The sequence below is a fragment of the Falco punctatus genome, assembly GCF_963210335.1.
Source record: "Falco punctatus genome assembly, chromosome: 2".
NCBI classification, from domain to species: domain Eukaryota; kingdom Metazoa; phylum Chordata; class Aves; order Falconiformes; family Falconidae; genus Falco; species Falco punctatus.
The window spans coordinates 23361166-23386920 of record NC_137581.1 but is presented as its reverse complement, the minus strand read 5'-3'; the positions used below and the strand labels follow the sequence as shown (position 1 = coordinate 23386920).

The following is a 25755-nucleotide window of genomic DNA, read 5'->3' as shown; positions in this document are numbered from 1 at the left end:
GCTGTGTTTTGATGGGCCCCGTTTGCTGTATCCAAATCTCCGTATGGAAGTTTTGATGACATTTTCAGATATTTTAGTGCAGTGACATGAAGGAGTTAAGCTTCCTCACTTAGATCTCATATTCTTAGATCTTGACCAGGGATAGATGGAAATCCTTCTCCTTGATACCAAAGCTTACATGAGAACATGCAGAATATTATGAGCTTCCTTTGAAGACTCTTGTATTGGCTGGTGTTCAGAAAGAGGAGTGGCAGCTTTATTTTGGTTTGGAAAGTCTTAATATCTTGACTGGTGGCAAACTTTCTGTATAGGGTGGTGAAGTTGAAATGCATTTGTCCTTTGAGTTCCTGGAGCTGAGCACTTCAATTGTGTGACATGGAAAGTCCTGATCATCCACTGACACTCAGTTGCACTGATCGAAAGCAGTTTAAACAGTACTGCTGTTTTGTCCTTACAAAAACCAAGTTAGGCTCATTCTTCTGCTTCGTGCACATAGTGCATCAGTTGAGTTCACGTGCTGTAATCATAACACTCCTCCATTGGGCTGAGACCAAATTGCTGTGGCTGGGTAACAGCCTGTGTTTCACATCACTGAAACAAATACATCCAGCCTTTGCTGAACAAAACGTTGAGGAAATAAAAAACCGAGAACCCTAAATGCTGATGGATGTGAACAGGACACTGCGAAGTCCAAAACAAATACTTCAAGTCTTGCATGACAGCTTGGGTTAGTTTATCTTATGTTGGGTCAGTTGGTTTGAAGCCAACCTGAGCCACACAAAAATAAGTATCTAGAAGTAAGAGAAGTGTCTGAGCAGGAGAAGGTGATCCCTTGTAGGAAGAGGAGTTGCTGCCCTTTGTAAAAAGGACAAGGCAGAAAGGACTCCAAAGAGCACATGGAGACAAAGCCTGTCCTGAACAGGAAGAATCCCTGTCCTTGGAGGTAATCTCCTTCAGGCCTTCTCCTGGGGATGCAAAAATGCAGATGCTCCAGGGAGCTCTGTGGTGGTGTGAGGAGTCTCTTCTCTATAGGCAGAAACTGTTGGGAAGGTGGTGGGAAGGCAGAGCCTGTCCCAGCTACCCTAGTTCAGCGGTGGCATGTTTCACACCCTCAGGGAACAGGTAGATGTGAGGAAGTAAGTGCAAGAAGATATAGCAGAAAGGGCCCAGTAAGAACAAGCCCTTTTTAAAGTTATTATAAATCTCATTACTTCTGGGCTTGAAGTGCAACTTGCATAAGTTTTTCTGGGAGGTTTGAGAGTGGTATAATTTTATTCACTGTGCCTGAGGGTGCATGACATGGACGTGGACTTGAAGTCCATGGGCTCTAGAGTAGCTTTCCTTTGCTATGGCCTCTGTCAGATGAAGGGTGTTTTTGGGATGTTGTCACAGTGACTTATTTCTAAAAGCAAATCTTTCTTCAGGGTACAAAAGTAGCTGTGAGCCATATATAAAAGCAATGTAAAAAAGTGATTTCTGGAAGCTCCCCTGCTCGCAGATATGGAAACAGTCTCTGTAACAACACCTCTATGCCAAATTTAACTGTGGTAGCCCCCTTTCCTCTAGCCTGCCCCTTTCCCTACATTTTGGGCTGTTTTGCTGGCACACAGCAGGTCCATGGGTGTGTTTGCAATTACAGAGGGTGAAACAGGAACAGCTCTGCCTTATCTCCCTGGTTTCCCAATGTCACTAAGCGCATTTTATTTTGAGATTCCTGATGGTGCTTGGCAAAGATAAACAAAATCTTCCATCAGGAAACCTGGGAGCTATTTCCACAGGAAGCTTCAAATCACTAAAGTAAATAAAACCCTTTTACATTATTCCCAGCCACGTTATTTAGCCAGCCTGAGCCTGTAACAATTGGTGAGAGGTGTCATATATTAGGGGGCTCGTGGCCTTTAAACAAATTATTCTTTTGGAATCCTGTGCATTTTGCTTTTGCTTTTGTCCCTGGATTTATTCAGAAAATAGTCTTCACAGAAGACACACCTAGGGAGAGCTCCAGACCTAACAACATGGACATAGTTGCAACTACAGTATTCTGTTGGCACGCTATCCTTTTACGTTAAAAATAGTTCATTTGCCTCAGTCCCAGGGGATCTTCAGTTTCATCTTAAGAGTTTTGCTTGGCTCTCCTTAGCTTTTACTAAGTTCTAGCATCTGCAAAAGCCAAAAATTATCAGTATTTCAGGCCCATACCCTGGCTTTCCCAACACATAACAGAACAATTTGAGATGAACTGTAAGATGCAGCAGTTTCTTTCATCCAAATACTTATCCATGATTAAAACTTTGGACCCTTGATTGGTTTTAAGTGTGTCTAATTTCAATGCTTTTTAACAAAATCAAGCATAGGATTCACTTCATCTAACGTGAGCCTTAAAGTTAGGCATCTAAGCCTAAGCTGGTCGTGTAGGATCTCTTCATAATTAAGCATGAGGTATCAGGATCTCTGGAATTTGACTCATCCTAAGGAGATGGGTTGCATTGCCCTCTGGAGGTACCTGTGTTACTCCATGGGCTGTAAACTTTGTCCCATACACAAAACAACTGTATTCAAGTAGATGTCTACCTTCTGATGGCTTAAGCTAAATATGCTGTACCCCACTGAAGGAAAGGTTTCATCTTAGTAGCACTTCCAGTCAACACGTTCTCAACTGGGACCAGAATCTGGCACCATGTGTTCTTACATCTCAAAAAGGATGCTGATGATAATAACTCATAAATGAGTTCACGAAATTTAAAGTTTTTCTTATAATTTTTTTCACTGGAGAAAGGAAAAAAAGGGATCCCAATGAAATGTAAGAGGAACAAGTCAACACACTCTTTAATATCCAATCTAATGTGTTAGTGTTGCTGCCTCCATTAGGCTGATCTTTGGACTACATGCCTGAACTACAGCTGATGACAGGCACATATCTTGCTCCCACTGCAAGGGCATGATGAGCTCAATCAACAGAAATTAGGCCTCTCCCTGGAAGGCATCTACAGTCAGAGAAAATTTCAATCTAGGACTTGCAGGAGCTCATTTACCCTGTGTTTAACATTCAAGGCTGAGTGTGGGAAAGAGGAAATTAAAGGGAGCAACTGATGCCGGACTTCCAACAGGCAGAACTTTGAAAGGCAGCAGTGAGCAGGTCATGTTCATGATCCCCCTGGGGAGGCAAGGCAGCTCAGTTTGCATTGTGGGGATTTAGGGAGAAGCTTTCGGATGGATTGGTCCATCAGTGAGTGAGGTTACTGAAATATGTGTGATATTATTCACTGGAGATCTACTGTTTACGTGTCCCTGCTAATGCAACATTAAACCCAAAGTGACACTGGTAAGCATGGAACGGAATGAAAGTTGGTGTTGAGCTATTCATGCTCAAAGAGACAAGAGAAGGCGTAATTCTCCCTTATGAAAGATGAAACCATTCTTACGATTTTGAGGCAAGTTCACAGCCAAGTGCCGTAGCAATGAGCAGTGAAAGAACAATTGAAAATGGCCAAAGTCGATATCACTTGACCGAAGAAGGAAATGACTTTATCAGAATATTGGCTACAAATAAGCCAAGAGAGGTTGCATTCTAGGAGTAAAACTTGGAAGTGCTTTCCCTCAGGAACTTGCTTCTACTTTCACTGAGGTCAGTGCTGTAACTCTTCCTTGCTGGAGGGATGCGCCTCAGGTGGAGGTGGCCAGGAGGCAGTCAGCCCTGCCATGGATCTGCACTTCTCCCCAGCTGGAGGAAGCAGCAGAAACATTATAATGAGCTGCAAACATGGCTTTTTCAATTGTTGGCTAAATTATTGCTGCCTGAACAATCTGTTATGAAAAAATCCTTGTGAAAACTTAGGCCATATTTACATTTAATGAATGTTTAGTGCAGTGGTCTTTGATTTCTCTCAGGTGGAAATATCGTCCACCTATGTTGAATGCCAAGCAGCCCGAATAGAGTGATTTTCATCCTGGTGCTGCCCACACACAGCCAGCCACCCAGGCCAGAGGGTATTGTTTCTGCTTTCCTCTTGGGTGGCTGAAACACTTAAAATACGTAGAGGGTAAATACCTCTGTTCCTCAGGCATGTAATCACAGATAGAGTAGTTTTTCAGTATTTTAAGCACTTTTTAAGAAATAGACATAATTTGCTTTACTATTTATGAATAACATGAAAATAATATAACCAGGCATGACAAGCTGCAGTATTTTTCTGCTGTCCTCTTGAGATTTGCTTTCTCTCATGCAGTTCATGAGCTGGAGTCGAGATCAGAATTTTCCTCCTTTTTCACAGTCCCACAGTGCTATCTTTAAATAATTCTGCTTTTGGTACCTTGCCCCAGTCTGTCTTAACTTGGCATAACATTTATACAAACTCATTACTTCCAAAAGCGACTTCAGTTTACACCAACTGATGTCTGAGCCCGAGTGTCTCATAGCTCCAAGACAAATTACAAGAATAGCTGGAGCCTAGCATATAAAAGGAAAGATTAGAGACTTCAGCAGGAAGACAACAATATTGATTAGTTCAAAGGCTTCCTGATAAAAGGGAAAATATATGCCGTGTTAATTTTGGCTCATTCATTTCATATAAACTAAAAAGCGTTCTTCATTTTTGACAGATGTACCGAGTGGATTCCGTATTAGTTTGGAAAAAATGCCCATTGAAGGAGAGAATTTGGTATTGTCCTGTTCGGCCAACAAATTCCTGTACAAAGACATTGCTTGGATTTTACCGAGGACGGTCAACAATCAAACGAAAGCAAAAAGGTCTCTCAACAAGGAGTACTCCATCACCCTCACTCTGACCATCAAGAATGTTTCCCTGGCACACTCGGGCACCTATGCCTGCCGAGCAAGGAACATATACACGGGGAAAGAAGTGCTTCAAAAGAAAGACGTTACAATCAGAGGTGAGCACTGCAACAAAAAGGCTGTTTACTCTCGGATCCTCAAATATAAAAGCACAAGGAATGATTGTACAACACAAAGCAATGTAAAACATTAAAGGACTCATTAAACAGTAACAGGTGTCTCATATCATCTTGATTTTTTATTACTGTTGCTACCTTTCAGGCCCTGAGGTGGTGCACATTCCCCCATGGGTTGGATATAGGAGGAATAGCAAACAAAATCGTAACGCGTGAGCTTCCAGTTGAGTTCAGACGGGTGTTTTCTGCTTTGACAAGGCACGTGGAAGCTGGGGTTTGGAAGATCCCCTGTGCTACATTTTGCATGTTGTTATTTTTTCTCTTGCTGTCTCCTACTGAGCGATAAGGAAAACTTTGGATCAGTCTTTTCTTCCACTTTGATATCGGCCTCATCAAAAGTGTCAAAGCTGAATAAACTGATTAACTTTAAAAACTGGTGTTTTCAGTCAACAACGGACATTTAATAAATTAACTTGAATGTGCAGAATGAGCACAATTCAGTTTGAGATTGACTGGACTATATATTTTTTATTTTAATCTGATCTTGATGGACTTATAAATATTACCTGCTGAGCAAATTCTAATGCTTATTTATTTGAAATTATTTTCTACACTAAAGTACATTAATCTTAAAAAGTGTCTTCTAAAAGAAGTATGCAGGGAAGAAATAAAAATGTTGATATAATGCACAGACCTATCATATCATTTATAATAATGTTGATTTTAAAACAAACAGACGTGAACCGTGTTTGTCCAAATAAATCCAGGTAGACTTCCAGTTGCTGTGTTGGTCAATTTTTAAAGTCAGTTCTGCACTAATGTAAAAAGCTACTGATAAAAGTGTGAGTATTGCTCCTGGCCTGAAGATTCAGGAATTTGTAATGTTGTAATTACTTTATGAAATGAGAAATATTACACTAATATGACTGACAAGGTTGCAGCCAGCACAGTGAGTTAATGCTTTTTAAAAATACAAATTCAAAATTGAAACCATTAAAAATATTGATTGTTTTTGGTGGGCAAACGACAATTGGATTTATTATGGGGATTAAGAACCAGCCAAACTCCTGAAGGAGAATTAAGGGCAACCTTACACTTCCTTGTGAATGTTTCCCCTATTTTTCCTTCGTCATGATTTTGCTGTGAGATGTTTCTGTGTATTATAAATTCTGTATAAGGAAGAAGTTGCTATTTTTAATAGATCTAATAACTTTATTTTTTTACAGTGCATAGCTTTTATTATTTTTGGTTACATTTATGATTGATCATTTATATAGCATTTACATAAGCCATAACAAAACAGACCGTAGTGACCAAAATAGCTGCAGCAAAGGAACAAAGTGGCTGTGCTTTTAAAATAGAGGGTGACAACATGACAGTTTCTTGTGCTTGGGAACTCACCAGACTATTTCCTCCTTTAGGTATCGAGACTGTGTCCCACGGCTAAACTTGTCTTTCACGTGGGAATTGCTTTTGTCAAGTGTGAAAGGGTAAACAATAGCATTTCCCCATAATGCCAGTTTCATGGAGCCTAAAATGCTTAGAAAACAATTGATAACCTGGAAGTTGTCAGAGTAAAGAGAAGAATAATCATTTATATCTTGAAATGTCACCTATAGCCTGCTTGTATACAGTAGCTCTTTTGTTCATTATTAGTGTGATGGTTTCCAGAAACAATGTGTTCTTGCAAAGGGATCTGGCACTCTGTTTTTTTCTAAAACATGCCTAAAAAGCAAGTGAAATCATTGGTGACTGCATAAAAATGGGGCAAGTGCACTCTTTAGCGTTTGCAAGTCTTCAGAAGAATTACAATACAGAATCCCCCTTTTTTACAAGGCTGTTTTGTGAGAAGACATTTGATGGCAAGGTGGGCGGTGATGACAGGACATTATGAATTTTCCATGGCATCAGGAGCCAGAGCGTGATTTGTAGCAGCCAGTTGCTAGGCAATGTGAGTTTGGGTCAAAAAAAAGAGAGATGTGGCGATTAGACTTTTCCTTTGTGAAATTGTTGTGAAGTGAATTGCGATGATGTGTATCACTGTTGGTTGGCGTCCTACCAGGCTGGTCCCAACCAGCGCTCGGAGGGCCATGCTGTGCCAGGATGTTGTAACATCCCAATGTGGCTGCCCACGTTTGGGAGGCACAGAGAAACCTCACTGGAAACATTTGACGAAAGCAGTTCTTGGGGGCCAGATAAAAACTACTGATGTCACTTAAGATGTCCTCAGATGACTGGAGAATCTCATTGTTTTGAGGTGTTTCTCTGCTTTCTGTTGTATAATATATTATTTAGGGAGAAAGGTGTGAATTATATTTCTTTTTTTTTTTTTAAGTGTTAAAATAAGAGCTTGTATTTATATTTTTGTACTGATCAATAAAGATAAGTGAACAGACAACATAATCATAATAAAGGGCAAAAAATGGTTGGAATGCGAAAGTAAATCCCCAAATGAACTAATTGTAATGTTTTCCCCTTGTTTGCCATTGTTTGCTTTTGGAAATGCAGAATTTCCCTCCTTACCACCCCGGGTCGGCTGAGTGCTCTGGCACCAGCGTACCCTTCTCCCCTCTATGACCCCCCTGTTGCTCCCTTGGGCCAAACTCTGCCTACAATGAAGTTCCGCAGGGTGCTGAGAGCAGAGTTTAGCCTGGCAAGGCAGCGTTTGCAAGCAGGCACAAGGGCTGGGGATGAGCCCAGGGGATGCCCTGGGCACTGAGCCCCGCACTGTGTGTGCTGGCAGCCAGGGCACCCTTGGCTTTGGGGTGAGCGGAGCGGGGCACTGGAATCTGCCCCCCTTGGCTTCACTGCAGAAATGAATGGGAGAAAATGGTTGGTTTGCATAAGAGAATAATCTTCATTTTGACCAAGTCTTTGAAAAATCAGCTGATTGCAGCAGAGAAATTATTGAAAGGATGTGAATGATGAGAAGTTTTAAGTGAAGTTTTTTCTTAATATGAAACCCCATCTTTAGTGTATGGCTATAAACAAATTAAAATTAATCACAAATAACTCACAGAATGTGTGATTTGCCTTTGTTGTGTCACCTTGTCCGCCTTCATTTTGGATGTCTGGGCTGGGATGTCCATCAGGGACTGCCGATAAATGTGAACTGTGGAGCTCCTCTCAGCGTGCATATGTGGACATGCATCAGATGGTTCCTGTTCATAGACAGTGTGCAAAAATCGAGGCAAGGTATCAATGAGATGAGGGCAGTCTTCTTGGTTGCAAGGCAAATATTGTTGACCATGTCATTATGTAGGTGTGTGATGAAGAATTTATTTTACAGCCTCTCTCACAAGCATTACTGTTTGGGAAGAGAGAACTGTCTGCTACACTGTAAACAAAAACTAGCATTGCCTGTGGAAATTACAGACTTGCAGCTCGGAAAAGCCCAAATTGGTCATTGCACAGTCATGACAGTGCTGGAATTAATTTCAAGAGCCTACTTCAAAAGTGCTTGTAGTACTACAGGGTTCATGCATGCTGCATAAGCTGGTGGTACATAGGTTCTTCATTTTTTTGGAGAGTTTTTATTTGCAGCTGGTAACAGAATGATTGTGAAGATGGAAGTGTCTGATAGTCAGTTTTTCTGAAAAGGATAGAAAATAAGCTTCCAAACACAGAATGCTGGAAATTCAGCTGATATTATACTTGAACTTGGTGTATCGGTATCTATTGCAGCCTAAAAGAAAATATTTGCAAAGAGTTGGTTTCTGCTTTGCTTTGGTTTGTTTTGTTTCATATTTTGTGATGCATGTCTTAACCATGTTAGTAACTACTGATCCTGGCAGCATCCTTGAAGGGAAAGATTGCAAATAATCGGTTCTTGGAAGACCAGGGAATTTGAGGGAATCTGCAGAGCATCTGCATCTATGAGATTGCTCAGGAGCTCGCTGGATTTTCCATCGCTGCTTTAAAGGGACCAAAATACCAAAAAGGATGATGTGAGAGTTGCAAATGTGACAGAAGGATGTTGCCATATCATGTGCTTAAATGTTGCAAGTATCTTGATCTTTGTCAGAACGGCCTTCGGCTCTATATGAAACGGGGGAAAGAGTGGCAAAGGGCTGAAATGATGAGAAAAATTTGTCGTTTGCTTCTTTCAGGGATGAGTTTAACGTGATGTTTATAGAATTTTTGAAATGCCCTTCTGGGAGGCCCTTGAGCAGAAGCAGAATATATGAGTTGCGCTTCCAATACTTATTGTCACTGACTGTCATGGAAATGTGTTTTATTGCATTGCGTTCATATGAATGTCAGCAGATAAAAGTAAAAAAGGAGCAGTGTTTCTGTGCTGTGTGGCCTGCTTCAGCCCCTGCCGTCAGTTTCCAGTGTCTGTGGGATGCCGGAGGACATGGGTACATTTCTCACCAACACAGTTTTGGCAGGCAGGCTGTGGTGTGGTTTGGCCAGGCCTTGTTTTGTTCAGCCAAATATGTGAAACGCAAAAGCGGAAGAATTTATGAAGACTTTGGGACATGTAACATAATGCTTTTGTGCTTACGGTTTCTGGGTTTAGATGATGTGAGTTTACTGAATATGATTTGTAACGGTACTCCTTAAAGTAAGTAAACGATAAAAGTCACATTCACAGGAATCGTGGTGCACAGAGCCACGTGGTGCTATCAGTGATGCACAGATACTCTGTTACAAGGGTGGCTTGCTAATTGTTAAAACCTTTGATATCACTGTTTGTCTTGATAATGCAAAACTGAGCTTTCACAGAAACGCATTGCTTTCGATAAACAAATGTGATATTGGTAATGGAACCAAGGAAATCTTTTAAACAGTGTCATCACTGGGTCTTTGTTGGTCATCATGACCTACTATTGCTAAGTAATGGAAGTACACTGTATACACCAAATGCTCTTAAGCAAACTGGAATGGTAAATAAAATCTGTGAACAATGAACTTGGTAGAACAGCCATAGCAATCTCTTAACACCAGTAAAATGCTGGTAGGGAAGATAATTAAACCCCCACAGTTACAAGAATGTAAAATGGAGGTGTTGTTTTGTCTTGTAGCTCAAGAGGCACCAGCCCTGCTGAGGCACCTTACGGATCAGACAGTGAACACCAGTAACTCTGCCATGTTGGAGTGCCAGGTTCATGGCATCCCTGAGCCCCACATATCCTGGTTTAGAAACCATGAGGAAATACAGCAAGAATCAGGTGAGAGCTCTGTGTACTCGCCTACCTTTTACAGCGTTTTTATTTACCCGTTTGCCTTAGGTAGCCATTTGCAGTCACTGGCATCGATACCTGGACATAAGGAAGGAGTATTGCCCGGGCATTACAGGCAGGCAGGCAGCAGCACGGGTGCTCCAGGTTATTCTGTCTCACTCCAAAACCTCAGCTAGGCTGGAAGTGTAGACACAATGGGTCTCTATGGAGTCAGTAGAAAAAAATATAGCTCTCAATTTGCATCTTAGAAGTGTCATCTTCAGAGAAACATTATTTCTCTCTATTTACTATAGAGGGAGCCTAAGGATCAGGTGTCTTGGCCAGCATATAGCTAGGCAGGAGAAAACCAAGCTTGTGTGAAGTGCATGGGTGTACCAGGGGGAGTCTGTGGTCAGGCATGCAAAGTCTGTTCTTGATTCACAACCTAGCCACAAGGCTAAATCCATATCTGGGGAGTCCAAAACCAAAGTGCATCTGCTGGCAGCAGAGGAGTCCAGGTCTTATGCAGCAGAAAGGAACAGCTTCCCGGGTGGCATGCTGCAGCTACAGGAAAACTGTTGGAGATGTTTACTCCTACGTCTGGAATGTGGCTTCAAAGATCAGCTAAGGCTCCATGTTCAGAAATGTTCCTTGGAGAGTTCAGGTGGAGGTGAATGATGGGGGGAAAAGGCAAAGCCTTTCTCATGGGAATTTGTCCACATTTGAATCAGAAGCACTCAATGAGCTAGTGTTACAGGCTCAGCAAAAATGTGCAAGGAGGTTTGATCTGTAGGACCAGTCCTAAGCGTAGTCTTCGATAGCAACATTTTAGAAAGTTTGTGTTCATGGTTCTGTTGTGTGTTACTCCAAATTGCTATAGCACAAGTAAAGGCAACTGGGAAAAACTCTGAGGATTTCTCCAAGTGACTTAGAAGCCCATGCAGACTTGCAGCCCAGGCAATAAACTTAATCTAGAGCCAGATTCCATGAAGCTTTACAGTGACCACATTGTTGTAATGTGTATTATTAACACTGCCTTCTGAAATGAACGTTATATGTCTTAACTTGGGTGTAATGCAACACATAAAATTAGGAGCCAGGAAGATGTATCTAGAGGGCAGGTCAGAGCACTGTAGTTAGTTAGGTGCCTGAAATAGATGGTGGGAATTTGTTTTGATGGAACAGTAGTCCTGATGGAGCCAAACACACAAGTATGTACTTGACTGCACGTTTCCTGGCTATACGGTGCCTTAGAGGCAGTCCTGAGGCCGAATGTGCTCCCTGCCTCTTCCTCACTTGCTGGAGTATGGCCCAGGATGGCTTCTGGGTTGACCTAGGCTGGAATAATCAAGATGTTGAAACCTCAGATAACTCCTGTGTTTTAGGGTGCACCTCATGGGATATACTTTTGCACTGACTGGGGTCCTTCTGTGAAGGGGCCCATTGTTCCATGCCACGTGGGCAGGTGAGATTGGAGTGTCTGCTGCCCGTCAGGCCAGGGTGGGGGCATGGAGCTGAGTCTTGGAAATGCTCTAGGCTTGAGCTGCTCCTGGGGCAAACCTGCGCCCGTAAGTGATCAGACCACCCATTTCTCAGGGTGCACAGTGCTAATCAGTATACACGGTACCACATGCTTCCAAGACCATTCCTTTAGGCTGAGCTTTTTCACTCACACAAGTGCTTTGTAACCATTGATTTCCAAAAGATTCCCAAAAGATCCAAGCTTTCCTGCAGGTAACGTTGTGCTGTGCTCTCTGTGGCTCAGATTTCTTTTGAGAAGAACTTGAAGAAGATACACAAGGGGCTGTTTTTGTTTATATCCTGGCTGCCTCTCATTGCAAAATATTTCATTTCACAGGAATAATTTTAGGACCCGGAAGCCGAATGCTGTTTATTGAAAGAGTAAAAGAGGAAGATGAAGGACTTTACCAGTGTATAGCCACCAACTTAAAAGGGTCCGTGGAGAGTGCGGCTTATGTCACAGTACAAGGTAAAGCACGACATTAAATGGGAAGAACAAGCTTGCCAGGGTGATGTTCTTGCTCAGGCTGGAAGGATGGGGGTGTGACTGGGACTCATGTGGTGATCTGTGAAGGCAGAAATTCGAAGGAAGTCCTAGTGAGAGCTAGCAAGGGAAGCGTACCAGGTTGGAAAGGAAGCCTAGCAGGAAATGCTAACTCCGAGTGTGTTTACATGGACCTAAAAAGAAGAATTGCTTCAACCCAACAAAGATCAGGTCAGGGTAGAAGACAAATGTAAATTTAGTATTATCAAAACAAACAAAAAACAGAACAAGGAACACTCTCCTGCCACTCATTTTCTCATTTCAGGTTAATTCCATAGAAATTAGAGGCCTGAGATATTCATTTGTTTATTTTCAGTGTAAAGTGAACTGCCAGATCAGACTAGAAGTTTCTAGCCTAGTGATAGCTACACATGCATTTTCCAGAGGTACTTTTAAGAAGTAGGTGTGGTCTAGTTATTTCTGTAACCATTGAGTTATTTTTCTTTTCATTTAAATGTCTAGTGTGTTTCTGCCTTCTGCCAAGCTTGACTCAGGCCTGTGGCAGTGACTTCTATCAAGTAATTTTACATTGCATAAAAATAAGGTTTATTCAGTGACTTTTCAGTTTCATTGAATACCCTTTTGGTTGATATATTATGAGGTAGGAGAAGTAGGCTGAAATTCTCCATATAACTCACATATAACATACATTGCCACGTATGAATTGACTTTGAATTAACCTATCTTATTGATCTCATATGTTAAATAAATAGTCCAAAATGCATTTAATTTCTACGTGCAGAAGACAATTTGTCTACCAACAGGTCTCTCAGGCAGGGATTCTGTTTCTGTGGATGTTCTCATACAATTGCTAAATGTATCTGAATACTACTGAGTATTTGGATACTACCCTACCGCAGAAGACAATTACAGCTAGTAGATCAGAGTTGATTTTCAGTCATGAGCCTGTTAGCATTCTCAGTTAATGGTGATTATTGATGATACAATGATGGTTTTGCTTTAAAAGGTCAGGGACAAATATTTGTACATGTGGGCGGGCCTAATTCGTGTAACCAAGGAGTTAAAACACCCTATCTCCTTATGAAAAATGTTAAGGTTTTTATGGCTGCTATAATAGCTGAAAGAATAACTTGTGCCTAAGTGCTTGCTGCCCAATGCATCCTACTAATTGATAGTGCTGAACAATGTAATTCATTATGGTATTGATTTTTAACATCGTTGTTGCTTGGCTGTTTGTTACAACCACAAGCATTCTGTCAGATGGCTTCAAGGAAGTCATATCTCCTAGCTGTGATCCAGAGGAGGGAAAAGAGAGCAGCCAGGAAGGCTTCTTCCCTGGTTACGTGTCCTGAGGGACCACTGGCAATATTCTTGTGTGACTTTTATGGGAGCTTTTAAATAAGCAGGAGATGAAGACTGCCGTATTAAAATTTATTACTTTGAGACTGAATTTAAAAAGAGAGACAGTTTATCTGCTGTGATCAAGGAAAATGCCTCTCCACCCTTTCTCTTCCTACTACATGATGGGGTGTCACTGGAGGTTTTTTCTCTCATTCCTACGCTGATCTGGAGTGTCTGTCCCTCTCCCAGGGAATGGCAGCCTTTCACTACACCCTGTCCCTGAGCCTGGAGGGACGACATCAGGGCTTAAACATAGGGGTCTTTCTAGGTTTTGCCACTTGCTTGTCTTTCTGAGAAACACAGACCCTGTGCCTGCCGCTGTGAGCACCAAAGCCTTCCCTCTGTCCTGGCAGCTCCCGGGACACAGGGCTGCAGATCAAAGGGGGCAGAGCAATGCCTCGTGTTGATGGCCATGTTTAGCAGATTGGAAGAGTAGTTTGTGAATGAGTCAGGAAGGAAGTTGTCTGCTCTCTTTATTTCCTCTGAAAAAACATTCTTATACTCACAGATAAAACAATGTGTTATTTTTGTATCCAAGATGGATGAATGGATGGTGGAATCAAAGGGCCATCTTTAAATAATCACAGCCTATGTTTGCTTTGGAAGCCATGCTTGCCGGGCTGCCTGAGGAGGAGAGGGGCTGAGTTTGTAGACATGTCAGAGCAAGCTGTCCGCTTGCTCTTGGCTGAGGAACTGAAGAGGCAGCGAATCTGCAAGGATGGAACGGGAACAGCAAACGGCTGACAGAGCACCCAGCAGGCGGAGGGGAGCGTGTACCTAAAAGCCTAGGGGCATAAGCTGCTGGGCATGGGGGGAACACAGGCTGTCCTGGGCAGCTGTCTTTCGGGTGGTCACCCTGCTTGCAGAGTGGATGATTTGCCATGAAAGCCTTGTCCTGCTTCTCCTCCTGGGGACCGTCGCACCCCCTCTCAGCAGGAGCCAGCGGTGCAGCTAGTTGCAGAGATGCTGCACCATTTGAAGGGGGTGTGCTGACGAAGGAAGGAGCATCTTTTACAGTTCATGTTCACTGAAATCTGGATGTATAAGCAAATGAATAGAGCGACATGCTCTATCTTAAAGCTGCTGCTTGCTAACTTAATGTGATCCCTGCTGAAAAGGAAAGCATCGTATTTATTCAGCATTCAGTGAACTATTCCAACACTATGAAAACGGTGTTTGCTTTTTAAATAACTGTCTGGTTTTCTATCTACCTACATTTCTGACTTTGTACCTCAAAAAGTTGTTGTGCTTTTTGGGTCACTGTGACTCTGAAGTCATCAGGAATGCTTCCACAAAGTTTTGCCATGGAATTCCCTCGGCTACTGGATGTGGTTCAGCATGGGTTATGTAGGTGACTGTAAGAGAAAGGTGAACATCAGGGGACACTTAGACACCTGTTACCTCAGAGGACCACCAAAGGGTGTTGGAAAGGAGTCCTGGAGGTCTCTAGTTCAACCTCAGCTCAAACCAGGATCATCACCAACACTACATCCAGTCAGTGATGGCTTTGTCTGGCTAGGTCATGGACAACCTCCAAGGATGGAAATTCCTCAGCATCTCTTGAGCACCCTTTCCAGTGCTGCACTGCTGTAATCGTAGGATCACACGGACTAAGCAGGGTAGATCACATTGGTGTAGGGATGAGGGACGCTTTTTGTGCAGCAGAGTACTGTTGCTACCCCAGGCATTGCATTTTCCCTGGTTGACACCTGAGCTGCACCTTGATGCATAGAGCTGAAATCCTAATGAGCCCACGCCAGCCCAAGGCTTGAGCTCGCTCCTGGCTCAACACACTAGTCCAGGCTCTCATCCCTGCACACCTGCACAGTCCTGTTGGCTCCTGTCATTGCTGAGAGAGAGAAGCTGCTGCTGGTGGCACTTCTTCAATCACCACCCCCCTCACCCCTCTGCAGCACCACAGGGACATGTGGTGGTGTGGGGGCCTCTTGGGGAGGATGGGGGCTGCCTGTTTCTGCAGTGAGTCAGGTGGATGGGGAAGAGCTGCACATGGGGGAAAGTCTGTGTCTAACCAAGAGGCTGCTGTGTAAAGGTCTGGGAGGGGTGTAAGCAGGAGCCAGAAATCTTGGGCTACCAGGCAGAGAGAGGGATTTAGTCCTGCTTACAGCATATCCTAACTCTGCTAATCCTAATACTTCTGAGCGTTCCTGTCTGTCCTACCTCAAATCAAACCTTTTCCTACCCAGCTGAGAGGCACTCAGCCAGGTCTGGCTGCAAGACTTTTAACAAGATTAGGAATCTGGTGTTTGATAACCCAGCCCAACCCCAGCCTGGAGAAATGCTTTCTGGTTGCCTAAATTCACTCAGACATTTCAAAGACATCACCTTCACCTCTCTTCGCTAACTCCTGGGTAGCATACAGTAGCAGTTAGGGAGTTGCTGTGTTCCACCCCAGGACTGGCAGTACCATGCCTCCTGGGTTTTCTGAGTCCTGCCATATGGAGCAGCAGCAACAAATGAACCTTCAGCCCCTCCATGTTTTGCTGAATAAATGTCAGAAACTATTACTCACCATCTGCACAAGTGATGCTCAGAAGCAGGAGAGTATCCATATGTAAAAGGAAAGCTTGATGCCAGAGGATAGGCAAGCTGCATTAGACTGTATCATTTATGCCATCAGTTTGTCCTGCATCTAAATCAAGCCTTTTAAAAAAATACTTGTGAAAATTTAACGCTCTCGGTATTTTGGAAAAACAGATACTTTATATCCCCGTTAGTAGTTGCAGTCATATTTTTCTTCAATGAGCTTTATTCTCCAAGCTCCAGAATGGACATGCCAGAGGAATCTTAGATATAGGTCATGAACGTAAATCTGATTATCACCTTTACAGAAGGAAGATATTATGCTAGTTAAGCTACAGCTACAGGAAGCAATTCAACCTCTGAACAAAGCTCTGTAGCCTTGCCTAAAACCAGGCAGCACATTCCTCTGGATTACCCGGTAAACCCACCAGTGAGACATCAATCATCCCTTTTTCATGTGTCAGGGGTAACACCGGGCTGCCCGAGGTCTGAAACTGTTGCAAGTGCAGTTGACAAAACTACTGTGAAATCATGCTCAGATTTATTCCTCCTTGTCCTCTCATTTTCTCTCTCTGGAGGGTGTATCAGAATAAAAGGCAGAACATGAGGGGTTTGGGGTTTTTTTGCATTTGCTACCAATCAGATGGGAAACATATTGTGGGAAGTGTGGTATTTTGACACGATCACAGGATTTGCAAAACAGACTGCTCTGAAACCATTTTATGAGTCCCTAAACAGCAGTCTGAAGCGAATTCTATTTTGGCTTTTTTTTTAAGATCTGTCATTGGGCTCTAATACTCTCCAGATTTCTAATGTTCATGTTTTCTTGCTGCTCTGTTTTCAGTCGTTGTTGTTTTTGTTTTTCCCCTTTCTGTGCTTAATCTGTTCCCCGGTTTGGAGAGCTCTCCCAGCTCCCTGCCAGCTGGGTTCTGCAGGGTGCTGCAGGGGGAGGAGAGGGTCTGATGTCCCCTCAGGGAGCCTGGCCCAGTGCTGCCAGTGTGACTGGCAGAAGACCTGAGGACAGAGAGCCTGCTGGCGGACCGGTGGGTTGGAAGGAATGCAAGGCTCTGTGCCCTGGGTTTCTGCCCAGTGGGGATGAGGCTCAAGACCTCTGTGCCATGCTTTGTATGAGCTGAACTCACAGGTGCCAGACCAGATCCATCCAGCCCATGGGAAAAAGAGTTCATGGACTCCTGCTGGCTGCATTGCGAGACCCCAAGGCAGCCCCCAGCTCTCCAGTGCCGAGGTTTTTGATGAGGTCTGATGGGTTTCCAGAACAGCTGGGATGGAAGTATGGGCTGCAGGGCTCAGTCATTGGCACGGAAGATCTCGCTGAGCTGGGGCAGGGCAGACATGGTGCCCAAGGAAAAGCATCAAGCATCCCGGACAGCAAAACCCAAGCAGCTACACTGCAGTGTGCCCCAGGTCACACCTGGGTTCACTGGCATCTGCACCAGCACAAGCCCTCCATGGAGTTTCTCTTGCACATTAGCAGCAGCTCTCACATCACGGCATTGCCCATGGGGAAGGGCCAGCAGAGCCGTCCCCTCCATGCAGCCCCGTCCTCTCCCGAGGGTGCTGGGGAGTGAGTGTTTTCGAGACCTTTGCTCCTCTCTCAGCTGTGGGCTTGGCTAGATGGGTTTTGCTGCTGGGGGGTGAAGGGGTCAAATCACATGCACTGGTCCACATGCATTCTCACACAGAGAAAATTTGGCTAAAAATACCCTGCAGCTGAATTTTTACCTCAAAAGGGAATTATTGTCTGACTGGCCATCCTCAACCTGGTTTACTCTGCCTCCTGCACCTGAAAGAAGAGCTGGCTTTTTACTGAAAATCTCACAGACGGATCAAATACAATTTTGCTGGGTTCAATACAATGGCTTTGCTGGGGAGAACTTTTTGTTTCTAGGCTCCACGAGCCAGTCCAAACAGAGATTAATACCCCATTGAAAAGAAGCTGGTCCTTCCTGGTATTTTATTTTAATGGCAAAGAAACATAAAGTGCCCTTGCTTTGCAGGTCATTTTCTAAAATGTTTGCCACTTGATTTTCCCAGGCACATCGGAGAGGTCAAACCTGGAGCTAATAACCCTGACCTGCACCTGTGTGGCTGCAACGCTCTTTTGGCTCCTGTTGACTCTTTTCATTCGCAAGCTGAAGAGGGTAAGAACAGATAGGGAGCTCCCGACAGCACCTGCCTCTCGTCACCAGCCCCTTGCTCTTGTTAGAAAATCCTTCCCAGGCCACTGGGTTTGCTGGGTCTACCAAAAAGAAACCTCATTCACTTACTGCTTACCTTTGTTCCCTGTGCAATCACGAGGCTGCTGATGGGTGCCCAGGAGGGAACCATGACTTGCAAGGCTGAGTATGAGTAAGCCAGGAAGCAAAGCCTGGGTGGGGGCAAGGCTCTGAGTCTCACAAGCATTTGGGTGCCTGACTCCCACCAAAGGCATCCCCATTCCCTTAAAAGCTGTGGGAGTTTGGCATCTTAATGTCTTTGAAGATCTGAGTGATCAGGAATGACAGATCTTCACAGAGCACACTGAGGTCTGGCTTGCACACAGCGTCTGGTATAATTACATCACTTCCAAAGTGATATTTTACTGGAAGTAGGTTTGGTGGTGCAGCCTCTAGAGTGGATGATCCTGTATCAGCATGATAATGTTAACTGCCCCTGCAGCTGACCCTCTTTCTTGTCCAGGGCTGACTGTGATGGTTTAAAGCCCTTTTTCCTGACAGCACCATGTCTGCATCGCGTGGTGTGTGCAGTTTAAACCACAGCAGCTCTCATAAGCAGAAAATTACAACTCCTCAGTAGCGCAGAAAGATCTCAGAGCAACTTGCAGGAGTAGATGGATTTGAAGGAAGGGAAGTGTTGGGCTGACAGGGTGCACTGCAGGACAGGAGATGAGGAATGGCTGCATGGCCCCCTCTCGCCACTCCCGTTTTAATTAATAATAATCCACTTAATACATTTTTAATGTATTATAATACCAAAACTTGACATTTGCTTTTTAGATTGTTAAAAGATAATAAAAATAATCATCATTGCTGTAGAACAAGGGACTTCAACTAGATGACATGTGAAGGCTCCTTTCCAGATGAGCCTTTCCAGCTAGTGTTGGTCTATGCTTACGGTCTTCTCTGTGTTTCTGTTACAAACCCTTACTCTCAGGGATTTATGTCTGGAATGAGCTCTACATTTCCTATATAAATTATGTTGCCACAACAGAGAAAAATACTTATAGGCTCTCTGAGATCATTTTCTTAAGATCTATTACACATAAAGGGACAAATGACATACTTAACAATTCTTCATCATTCAAAATGTTTCAAATCTCTAATTGTGCCAAAAAAGTGTTATTCAATGCATCTGATAAAGAACCATAGGAAGCTCTCTGTACCTTCCGACTCCCCTGTTGCTTTTTATGGCATGGGTCCACTTAAAAGCCCTTCTGAAGTGACTGGTAGGAGCAGTCTGGTACACATCTCTATCAAGGAATGCTCTTTTTGGAGCACCACACATGCTTCCGTTTCTATCCATATCCCACTTACCCATGTCCTGATTAGGGCCAGTGGATCATTTGGAGCCAGACTTTATTCCAATTGGCTTTTCCCCAAGCATCAGTGCAATCTTCTTGGGACTCACTTTCTGATTTTTGGGGATGGTGGAAGGCAACAAAAGCAGGAGCTATTAGCTACTGTCATTTTAGTCTAGTTGTGTTTGTAACCAAAGCATACACAGCTAGTAATATCCTTCTCAAACAAATGCCTGGAAACGCATGTAATTAGGGACATATTTCCAAGCTGTAAAGGAGGAACGTTGAAAGTCACAGGAGGTAGTTAAAGCAACAAAAGAAGAATATGTAGATATATCTGTGTGTTTGTGTCTGTGCCTGTGTGTTGTTTCCATGAGTTTAGGAAATATACCACAAAGAGGCTTAGTTCAACAGATTTTCCATACATTCCAACTAATAGCCAGGATATCAGAGCAAACACTAGACCTTTTCTATAGAAATATAAATGCTCCTGTGTCAAGAAAAGCCCTTTGGATTAGAATGGCAATCTCGGTGCTTTTTGAAGAAAAATGTTTCAAAATGGATGGACTGCAGAAAACTTTGAAACTAGGTTCATCCTTCCTTACATTTCTCATGTGAAGTGGATAATCCATTTGCTCAGTAGAAACTGAACTTCTGTCAAATTCATTTGAAATTATGTGTTTGACTCTGCGTGTTTTTCAATTCCTCCAAACTCAAATAATTTCAGTACATTTGTCAGAAATTATACCAAAGGAATAAAAAATTCTTAAAATTTATAAACAGTTTCTGAAACACATCATGTCTAGGTCTAGTCTCTTGGCAACTAGTCTTGCACAACTTCTAACCACATATGACCTGTCTTTGCTGGGTATATGGAAAAAATAAACACCAGCAGTTGAACTCCATCTGTTGCATATGGCCACTTCTTGCTTTGCACAATCATGAAGGAAAGTTATTTTTATCAGCAATGTTTAGTCATTTGCTGAAAATATTTCTCTTGACTGTGCAGAGGGTCTGTATCATAACACCATATGTTAGTACAGATCCACATGGATTTCATTGAAGAAACCAGTAAGTCACATAGGAGGAAAACTAAAGGAAGGAGTTTCTTTTACACAAAAAAATTTTGCGATCCATAAAAAATCCAAAGGGAGCTTAACTAAACTGTGTACTGCACTGTGAAACACGTGGCCCCGTGGGCAGAATTAACTTGGAGCCCTTAATCCAAACAAGAAGATGCTTACGGATAGCCTTACCCTTTTTTTTCATTTTGCAATATTCTTTGTTTTCCAGCCTTATTCCTCTGAAATGAAGACCAACCATTATCTGTCAATCATAATGGACCCTGACGAAGTCCCCTTAGATGAGCAATGTGAACATCTGCCTTATGATGCCAGCAAGTGGGAAATTGCAAGGGAAAGGCTGAAACTAGGTAATGTTGGCAGACTTCCTATTGGGTTTGCAGATTGAATAACTTGTACCTACAGGTAAAGAGAAGCTGGGCGTGTTTTAGACACACAGCACAACATACTTCCAGGTTTGGTGTGAGCTATGCCCTGGTCCATGACTGAATTACAGTGCTTAGAACTGACTGACTGTCCACCTGACTTCCCATAAGTACATTTTGACTCCAGGTAGGAAAACTAAAATAGAATCACAGAATAACAGAATCATTTAGGTTGGAAAAGACCTTTAAGATCATCAAGTCCAAGCATTAACCCAGCACTAAGTCCATCACTAAACTACATCCATAAGCACCACTTTCTACATGTCTTTCAAATACCTCCAGGGATGGTGACTCAGCCACCTCCCTGGGCAGCCTGTTCCAATGCTTGGTCACCCTTTCTGTGAAGACATTTTTCCCTATGATATTTAAACCTCCCCTGGCGCAACTTGAGCCCGTTTCCTCTCGTCCTGTCCCTTGTTACCTGGGAGAAGAGACCGACCCCACCTGCCTACCCCCTCCCTTCAGGCAGCTGCGGAGAGCGATAAGGTCTCCCCTCAGCCTCCTCCTCTCCAGGCTGAACACCCCCAGCTCCCCCAGCTGCTCCTCATCAGACTTGTGCCCCAGCCCCTTCCCCAGCCCCGCTGCCCTTCCCTGGACACGCTCCAGCCCCTCGACGTCCCTCCTGCAGCGAGGGGCCCGACACTGACCCCAGGGTTCGAGGTGCGGCCTCACCAGTGCCCAGTACAGGGGCGGTCACTGCCCTGGCCCTGCTGGCCACACTGTTTCTGACACCAGCCAGGACGCTGCTGGCCCCTTGGCCACCTGGGCACACGGGGGGCTCATGCCCAGCCGGCTGTCAGCCAGCACCCCCAGGCCCTTTCCCACCGGGCAGTTCCCAGCCCCCTGCCCCAGCCTGTAGCGCTGCCTGGGGCTGGTGTGACCCACGGGCAGGGCCCGGCACTGAGCCTGGTTGAACCTCACACCGCTGGCCTCGGCCCATCGGCCCGGCCTGCCCAGACCCCTCTGCAGAGCCTCCTGCCCTCCAGCAGACCAACACTCCCACCCAACCTGGTGTCATCTGCAAACTCACTGAGGGTGCACTCGATCCCCTCGTCCAGATCAGTGATAAAGATACTAAACAGGACTGGGCACAATGTTGAGCCCTGGGGAACACCACTTGTGACTGGCCACCAGCTGGATGTCACTCTGTCCAGCACAACTGTTTGGGCTTGGCCATTCAGACAGTTTTTTGCCCAGAAAAGTGTATGCCCATCCAATCCACAAGCAGCCAGTTTCTCCAGGAGAATGCTGTGGGAAATGGTGTCAAAGACTTTACTAAAGTCTAGGTAAACAAAATCCACAGTCTTTCCCTCATCCACCAAGGTGGTCACCTTGTCATAAAAAGAGAATACAGGCAAGAATGTTGCACTCTGTTTTGCAGACGGATTTGCTTAAAACATGACGTAGAAACAGGCAACTGAAGGCTTCTAAATCAGACTGCTGACTTGGATGGTTCTCCCTAGACTCAGGAGCCTGACCTTTGGCATTTACTGCACTCCCCTTGTAACCTGGTTATGTACTCATTTGGAAAAAAGCCTATGCAGAAATGGGTCCTCGCAGTCCACCCTGTACTCCTCCCAGTTTCTCCCTTTCCTCCTCTCTCCAGCCCACTCTCCCTGTTTTCCCTCTGTGCTGGGGATTTGTAAACATTCTTGTCAGTGCACCATAAAGTGGAAGAATGTGACACATGAGTCCACACATTAATAATTAAATAAATATCCATGGAAACTTTGAACCTAGAGCTAGCTCGCCTACAGATGCCCCAGTGAACGGCATGGATTTGGGAGCATTCCTGACTTGCTTAGCCTAGTGTGGGGCTGCTGAGGAGGGCAGGAGGGTAGGAGCCAAATTTTGAAGTTGAGGAATCCCTCCGGAAACCACACAGATTTTAGCAAGAAGGTCAACATTGAAATATCAGTGATAAGTTCAGCCTGTTGCTATAGTGCTGTTTGTTCTTTCAGGCATGCATTATATTTGTCCTACAGCAAGGTCTAGAAAATCCCTGCGTTTGAGCTAGGAGCTGTAACAGATTCCTTCCATCCTCCGGGGATCAGGGGCAGAGGGTGATTAAAACATGCATACAATTAGGATCACACTTAATTTGCCTGCTGGAAGTCACAAGGTGACCAGATGTGGATAAGTACAGCTGAAATATATTGCTAGCAATTTATAATTGTCATACATAATTCTGGGAATGCTGAAACATAACCTTGTGCTGGAGTGTCTTCAATCTCCAAATAGTGTTCTTACAATGATGGACCAAGAGCCTGATGGGCAGACAATGTGATTGTTCATTTACACGATGTTTTATTTTTGTGTAAATCCCATGGAAAGAATCAAGCAGAAATGGAATGTAAACAGCAAGAAAAAACCCCATGTCCTGCAGGCTTCGTGTTTGGAGTCTGGAGGTGAGGAATGATGACCAGAGAATGAGTTAAAATTGGAAGAACTGGTGTAAACAAAGAAAGAATGCTGACAATGAATGAGAACCAGATTCAGAGAAGCTGGGTATGTGCAGTATGCTAGATTAGCTCAGTGCAAGTCCTGCTTACATGGCAGTTGGCTCAGTCTTTGAGTAACCTTGGAAGTCTCTGAGGATTAGTGTCTCACAAACACAAAATGTGCTTCTATGGTTTTTCAAAAATATTTTTACTTGTAAATGCAACCCCTTCCAGCATCAGATATGCCTATTTTTCTCTTTCCACCTACTTATCCTCCAGAATACATATTTATTGCAACTTTTGCAAATAAGTCTCTCCTTTCAGCCCACATCTCTTTTTCAGTTTGTTCCTTCAACACACACACGTATAGCCCATGGCTGCGATGCAACGCTTATATAACCAGACACCCCCTTCCTATGTAAGAGCTACAGATGTTACAGAAAATTTCATATGGGTGCCACTGAATTCAGGATAATTAACATTCAATATAGATTAGTCTGTCTGAGAGCAAAATGTCATCTTTTCATTAGGCAGAAAAATGACGGTGCTATAAATTACTGTCAGCGTGGCTGGAGATAACATTGCAGCCCAGTGTAAGCGCTAGCTGAGCTATCACACATTTCTCACCTTACTCTTGGGCTTGACCTTCCTCATCTATGAGAGGTCAGACACTGCTGGGGCTGTGGTGCAGGACCCCGAGGGAGTGTTGCCGCACAGCTCCTGCACAGTGCCAAAGGCGCCGGTGGTAGATGACTTCCTGAGCCCTGCTCCCCCCGGGCGCTGCAAGCCCACAGCGCTGGCACCAAGCACAGCGCTTTCTGTTCTCCTTCACGCGGAGCACTGGTGTACGTAACATAATGGAAAATATGTAGCTGGGTGTGGGGGAAACCCAGATGACTTAAACTGCGGCAAAGGACCTGAGAAACAAACGCACCTTCGAGCCTCTGCCTTCCCCCAGACGTAGAGAGCAGTGTCTGCAAGTGCTTTTTGATGATGCCCCAGCCCAGCAATGCACATGCTTGAAGGACTCTGCTAAAATGGGACTGAAATGGAACCTCCTGATCCAAAACTCCTTGACGGAGGGATATGTTTGCTTTAATGAGTTCTGAGTTGCTGGAAGAAACCAAAGTCAAAGGCAGAAAATTTAAGTAGAGCATTTTGCTTCCTTGGTCTGGATGTAAATGCTGCAACTTTTCCTACCTGAGCATTACCCCAAACTTGGCCAGTGTAGCTGCTTGAAGGCTGTGACAAGTTGACTTCTAAGATGGTTGGGCAACTGAATATTCCTCTGTTTAATTGCTCCATTTAATACTTCTGTAATTATTTTGTGTGTCAACATAAGGGGTTTTGCAAGAGCAATCATAGACACAATCTACCTACTAAAGTGTGGAGTCTGATCTATGTGCTGAAAAGTTAAAGCAGCCCTATTCTGGGCTAAAATTTAGCACGGTACAAACAACAGCAAAGCAATGAAGTCTAATACATCAAGCGTTATTACAGTTTCCCATTAAATCACAACCATTATTTAGAGAAGGAAGTGTTGTTTCCAGTGCTCATTCTCCTTTATGAAAGGTTAGCAGCTTTGTGTAGCTTTATGACCTAAGTGGTATGTTTTCCAAGTGGTGACTAAGTAGGTTATCTCGATGTGGGAAGTGTGTTAACAGTGATGGAAACAGATTAAGGTTATGGATTAAACAAAGGTACGATGAGTTTTACAGGACCTCAAACTGCAACTTCATCTTTTAGGAACCACGCACAGTTGATACATTAAGGACTAAGAACATCAGTTCACAAAGAAAACTGAGACCTTAGGTTTAATGTTTCTTTTATACATCTGCTGAATGAAGAAGCTATATGCAGTAACTAAAAAGGTGACTGTAAATTTTCAAAGACACACACTGATTTGCTCGTATTTATGTGTCAAACATTAGGGCTTAGGCCCTTCACAAACCAAGGCTCAGTCTGTTAATGCTTTTCAGCCATGTAGATTAATTTCTTCATGGGTTTTATTTGCTGTAAAAAAATGCAACACTTTTGCACATCGAGGAGGTAAACAAATTTCTGGGGATTTTTTGGCGTAATATATTCCACTTCATGTTTCTGTTGCTTTGATAACATATGCTATTTGCTTCTACTGACCGACTGAGAATTACAGTTTAGAAATGTGATACACATATACAAGGTAGTATCTATTTGATTTAGAACTGACAGCAGCTCTTCTTCTCTGC

At 43.8% G+C, this 25755-nt stretch overlaps 1 protein-coding gene across 1 annotated transcript in view; it reads left to right on the top strand.

Moving 5' to 3' along the window:
- The window catches only part of FLT1 (fms related receptor tyrosine kinase 1), a 118493-nt gene that overhangs the window by 69647 nt on the left and 23091 nt on the right, over positions 1-25755 (top strand). Inside the window, exons 13-17 of the mRNA XM_080376377.1 lie at positions 4600-4890; positions 9936-10082; positions 11932-12063; positions 18097-18203; positions 20873-21011. Of these exons, the coding sequence (XP_080232503.1) occupies positions 4600-4890; positions 9936-10082; positions 11932-12063; positions 18097-18203; positions 20873-21011 (816 nt within the window). The remainder of the gene's footprint in view (positions 1-4599; positions 4891-9935; positions 10083-11931; positions 12064-18096; positions 18204-20872; positions 21012-25755) is intronic.